Source organism: Mandrillus leucophaeus, unplaced genomic scaffold (assembly GCF_000951045.1).
Source record: "Mandrillus leucophaeus isolate KB7577 unplaced genomic scaffold, Mleu.le_1.0 Scaffold691, whole genome shotgun sequence".
NCBI classification, from domain to species: domain Eukaryota; kingdom Metazoa; phylum Chordata; class Mammalia; order Primates; family Cercopithecidae; genus Mandrillus; species Mandrillus leucophaeus.
Genome location: NW_012107486.1, coordinates 723,384 through 729,047, shown reverse-complemented (window position 1 = coordinate 729,047; position 5,664 = coordinate 723,384). Strand labels below are relative to the sequence as shown.

The window sequence follows — 5,664 nt, the reverse complement described above, 5'->3', positions numbered from 1 at the left end:
GCATGGGCATCAGCACTGGCGGAATTCAGGCTGCTCAGCGCAGCCTTTGGCACCCTCGCTGTTCCAAGCCCAGCTCAGCTCACTCTGCATTTCAAACATGAGGCCACTGCCCACGCGTTACTGTCTCCACTTCCTTTTCCTCCAATCGGGTTCCTAGCAGGGGCCCGAGGGGCATCAGGTCTGCTCCTCAATCTCTGGCTTGAAACTAGTCACCACATCTTGGACTAGTGGGAAGTCCTCTCTCAGGTCCCCCCAGCCTCTGGCCCTGACAGAAGTCAGGCATTTTAAAGCCTGCCTCTGAAATGTGGCTTTGAAAGAGCACTGATCTTCACCGAGGCACCTGAAAGTCTGTGGCTCTGAATTTAGCAAATCCAATCTTTGCACACATTCCCCCCCGCCGGTCGGAGGTATAGAATCCCTTTGGTTGCTTCTTGGCCAAGCCGAGCCTTTTCTGCGGGGCTGTCTTCCCTGACGGTACGTCTGCCATCCTGACTGTACAAGGCGTTTTCCCTCAACCCTGTCTTTTACCTCCTCTAGCTGGACTGCTTGCCCTCCCTGTCTACGGGTTGGTGGCACGGGGAGGGGGCAGGTAAGAAGGGGCCCCTGGGGCAAACCCAGAGAAGTGTCTGATGTGCTGTGGGAGTTGCAGGTGGGGACTAATGATAAACCCTGAAAGAATGCAGCCAGAGCTAGGCCAGACACTGACGTCACTCCTGCCATTTTGGGGAGACTCGTGTAGATTTTGCAACTGAAATTCGTGACACAAATATGACAGCCTGCTGTCGTAGGCATTTATTGTCTGCTGGAAATGGCCTTTGTTGAGGATGTGTGATCTCTATGTTGTATCCAATTAGAAGCAGAAGGCAAAGCCTGCTGTTCTCACAGACTCATAGAGAGTCAGATGTGAAAGCCAGCAAGTTAATACCAGCATCCTGCCGGTTCAGCGCAGGGCACAAGCCAGCCCTCTTCACAGCCCCTCGGAGCCTGGAAGAAGTGACCCTCTGCTGTTGGAGGATGGCCTGGGGAACGGAGGCCCCAGCACTCGCCAGGCTTCACGTGCGTGGGGACCCCTGTGTGCCATCTAGTGACCCATGACGGCAGCAGGACCAGGGAATGCTTGGGCAGAACAGGGAGCTGGCACCAACTTAGGCAAGGGTGCCAGGGACCCTGGGTCACTAGAGACCCCTGCCCATCACAGCTCCCAGACGGGTGACGGGGAGGGGCTCCCACTGCCTACAAGGGAGCCAAAAGGGACTCTGGGGGATGGTGGAGGGCAGAGTACAATGCCCTGTTGTGTGTGCACTCACGTCGACGGGAACGCAGATCACACTGGTCCCTGTCTGGGGTTTTCTTCCCCAGACCTTCTCTTTCTGAATGGGAGGGAAGAAAAATGCTAGGCCCTTTCCTGTGTGCCTTATCAAATGCTCCTTATGACTCTTCTAGGTAGGTTTTGTCATCCTCATTTCACAGATTAGGGAACTGAGGCTCAGCAGGGATGTCGCCCGCTCTAGGTCACTCAGCCAGCAGAGGTGCCGGAGCACAAACATGCTGAGTTGTCTGCCTCCGCCTTCACACACCTGTCCGGGGGCCTGTCCTGCTCGCCTAACGGGAGAGGCAGCTACGGGAAGGCCTGTGAGGAAGGACGTTTTATCCTCCTGAGGTCCAGAGTGGGCAGAAACCTGTCCTGTCTTCCTCTTACACACATGTCCAGCTCATCAGCAAAGAGTCAAATCAACCAGAATCCAACCTTCTCCCCTCTCCCCATCTCCACAGCCATTCCCAGCCCAAGTACCACCATCTCTGTCCCGGACTGCTGAAATAGCTTCAACACAGGGCTCCCTGGCTCCACCTGTGTCCCTCTGGGGTCTATTCTCATAGACATTAGAGAGCCTCAGTGCTCGCTCCGAGCCCTCTAGTGGCTCCCATCTCATTCAGCATGAAAGCCAAAGCCCCTTACAGTGGCACAACCCCATCTTTCCAAACTGCTCCTCCCAACCCCTTGCCTGCTGTAGAGTGTCCAACCTGACCTCCTCACAGTTCTCACAGGCCAGGCTCACCCCTCCACGAGGGCTCTGCACTTGCTGTTCAATCTGCCGGAATGCTCTTCCCCAGACACCCGCAGGGCCCCTCCTTTGCCCCATCCACGGCCCTGCTCAAGTGTCATCTTCTCAGAAAAGCCTCCCCACACTCCTGCTTTATCTGTGTGTTTCTCAGAACTTTCTTTTCACCATCTGACATACGTAGCACATTATACATAACAAGAGTACACATTTTATAGATACAATCTAACTGCTCACTGGGTAGTATATTCATGAGGACAGGGATTTGGTCTGTTCCACTTACTGCTGTATCCCCCGTATCTATAACACATAGTAGGTGCTTAGTATATATTTGCTGAAACAATTAATGATGGTACAGACATGAGAACTCATGCTGCGGTCTGCAAATGTGGCAGCAGGCAGACTTTTTTCCAGGCTAAACAGCATTGACCTAGGAGATCAAAGCATAGGACTCAACCCCCCATTGGCAGAGCCCAGCTGCAGCAGGCTTCTGTGCGCGTCTTTCTGTATCTGTCTCTCCCTTTCTCTCTTCTTCCTTCCCCTCCTCTCCTTGCCCACCCTCGCATACCTGTCTTCCTTCCCTGCTCCTCTGGGGAATGTCTTTCTTTTATGGGCCCTTGCCCTGAGATGCATTGTGGACCACAGACCTTGGGTGTGGGCCTTGGCAAGTCATGTTGCCCTGAAAGACTCATGGATGGGGCGGAACTGAGAACTGGCCAGAGTGCAGAATGATGTCCAGGACTCCTCCCTGCCCTTGCCTGCGTTGAATTGAGACCCAGAGCACACCCCAGCCAGAAGCCTGCAGCCAGGATTCATCTGAACATAATCCTCGGGCACAGGCCTGAGGGGGGGACGGGATGCAGAGACACACAGGCACGCTCCACCTTCCCAGACATACTCCACAGCCGGAGGAAAGGAACCGTTTCAACACAGCCACATCAAAGGGACTGCTGAGAACTGGCAGGCACAGACAGTTTCCCTCTGGCTCTCCTCTGCTAAGATGGCCTTCAAAATTCTAATTTCTTTCTTTTTTTTTTTTTTTCCTTTGAGACGAAGTTTTGCTCTTGTTGCCCAGGCTGGAGTACAATGGCGCAATCTTGGCTCACTGCAACCTCCACCTCCTGGGTTCGAGCAATTCTCCTGCCTCAACCTCCTGAGTAACTGGGATTACAGGCATGCACCACCACGCCCAGCTAATTTTGTATTTTTAGTAGACATGGAGTTTCACCATGTGGGCCAGACTGGTCTCGAACTCCTAAACTCAGGTGATCCAGGCGCCTCAGCCTCCCAAAGTGGTGGGATTACAGGCGTGAGCCACCGTGCCTGCCTAAGATTCTAATTTCAAGATATCATCAGACAGCAGGGGGACAGTGGAGTCAAACCTGCCAACTCTACCCCCTCCCGTACACTCCCCACCAACACCCTCTCAGCTGCAGCTGCCCAGGGCAAAGGCTCTGCAGGTGCAGACTCCTAGACAGCCCTGGACAATTCAGAAAGAGCCCCTGAGGGGAGAAGCCTAGTCCTGTGGTCAGGGGCTTTCTGAATTCCCAGAGCTCCACGGCTCAGCCAAGGACCAGAAAAGCCTCTGACACAGCCAGAAGGCCCTGCCGTGGTTTGCTGAGGCTGCCCCGGCTATGGGGCTGAGGAAGGGGAGAGGGCATACCTGAGTCTGGGCGCCCATTCCCAGAGGCCACGCAGAAGCCGAAAGTGCCCCCCGGGGAGCGCTGCAGCTGCAGCTGGCTCGTGCCGTCCGGGAACACCTCCACCAGGCGGCCCACGGTGCGAGCCAGGCTGGGAGCACCCACGTCCTCCACGCTGAGGGCACGCCGTGGTGAAGCCTTGGCCGGCCTGCGAGGGAACCAGAGACACAGTGAGGGCAAAAAGCATCAGGCACTGGGCACAACTCTTCCCTAGCTTACAGATGACTGATGCCTCATGGACAGCCAACGCCAGAGTCTGGCATTGGAGGCTGGGGTTCTGCTGACCTCCACCAGCAAAGAGAGCCTGCTAGGGCCAAAACTGGTGGGTTTCCACTGCTGTGCAAGGCCCCCCAGAGCCTGCTGTGGAACTAGAAACCCCACCCTCCCAAAGCAGTGGTTTCAAATTTTGGGGGGTACAGAGACCTTTGTAAGAATCTGACAAAAAGTATAAGTTTATGTCACATTTCCAGGAGCTAACATACACCCTGAAGTGCATCCACGCCCCAGGAAAGAGCAGCCAGCCTACAGGGCCTCGTCAGACAGAGCGGGATGTTTCCAAGCAGGTCATGCGTCCTGGGCCCCTCTGGGGGTCTCTGTCTCCATGTGTTTATTTGGATCTTTAGCTGGGCTAAGAAAGCTCTCTAAACTTTCTGATTTCCAGATGTCACTGGACAGCAGAGGGACAGTGGACTCAAACTGGCCAACTCCGCCCTCTCCAGCAACCCCAGGCCTTCTCAGAGCCCAGTGCACCGAGGGTTGGCACAGGGCACTGAGGTGCTGAGACTCCTGTGGCAGCCTTGTCTCCACACATCAGATGTCCTGGGCGGAGGCCTTGCTTTCCCTTCAGCGGACCCTGCTCAGAGCCATGATGCTGAGGCCGGAAGGAGTCAAGCTTTTGGCTCCACTGGTCACTCTCTGAGTTTATCCTCCAAATCATGGGTGCTCCTCTTACCTGCCAGCTGCACTGTGGTCCCCTGGCCCCGCTACCAGGTAGAGGCGGGACCGCTCCCCCTTGCCGCTCAGCAGAGAATGGAGGTTCTGAAAAGAGGCAGCTTTCCGACGCTGGTGAGAGGGTGACACCTGATGAGAAAGGGACAATATTGCAGGTGAGAAAAGCCACCTGGGAGGTGCTGACAGAGGACTTGGCCCCCACCATGAACGTGAGGGCCCTGTAAGAAAGTGACAGCACAAGCTTTCATCATTGCTTCCAAGAATTCAACAGGAACCACCATGACTTACTCAAGGAGATGGGTCTACATAGGCCATCTGAGGAGTCAAGGGATTTTTTGTTTTGTTTTTTAGCTGCAATAACAACTTTAGTGCTATACTAATTACCTCATTGATTAAGGAAATCTACTCATTAAGGAGGAAATGACAGTAAGTTTATTGCAGAGTAATAAATACCACTTTAGAGTTAAAATTCGAAATATTATTTTGTGATTCTTTAGTATGTCTTTTGTGATTGCTTTCGTTCAAAAATTTAAATCGAACACTGTACCTTCAAACATTGTGGATAAAAAGATAGACAAGAAATCCTTCAAGGAGTTCACAAAATGATGGGGGCAGGGTTGAGCACAGGTAAGTTAAAAGGTTTCAGTGCACTTTAAAAGGAGATGGTGTGTGCCGTGTGTGGTGACTCACACCTGTAATCCCAGCACTTTAGGAGGCTGAGGTGGGCAGATCACCTGAGGTCAGGAGTTCAAGACCAGCCTGGCCAACATGGTGAAACCCTGTCTCTACTAAAATTACAAAAATTAGCCAGGCCTGGTGGCAGGTGCCTGTAATCCCAGCTACTCAGGAGGCTGAAGCAGGAGAATCACTTGAACCCAGAGGTGAAGGTTGCAGTGAGCCGAGATCATGCCATTGCACTCCAACCTGAGTGACAGAATGAGACCCTGTCTCAA

The 5,664-nt window shown here is 53.6% G+C and overlaps 1 protein-coding gene across 1 annotated transcript in view; it reads right to left on the bottom strand.

Moving 5' to 3' along the window:
• Window positions 1–776: 776 nt before the first annotated feature.
• KIAA1614 (KIAA1614 ortholog) overlaps window positions 777–5,664 on the bottom strand; it is a 43,111-nt gene continuing 38,223 nt past the window's right edge. Inside the window, exons 10-11 of the mRNA XM_012002632.1 lie at window positions 4,713–4,840; window positions 777–3,908 (exon numbers count right to left, since the gene is read on the bottom strand). Of these exons, the coding sequence (XP_011858022.1) occupies window positions 3,623–3,908; window positions 4,713–4,840 (414 nt within the window). The 3' untranslated portion in view covers window positions 777–3,622. The remainder of the gene's footprint in view (window positions 3,909–4,712; window positions 4,841–5,664) is intronic.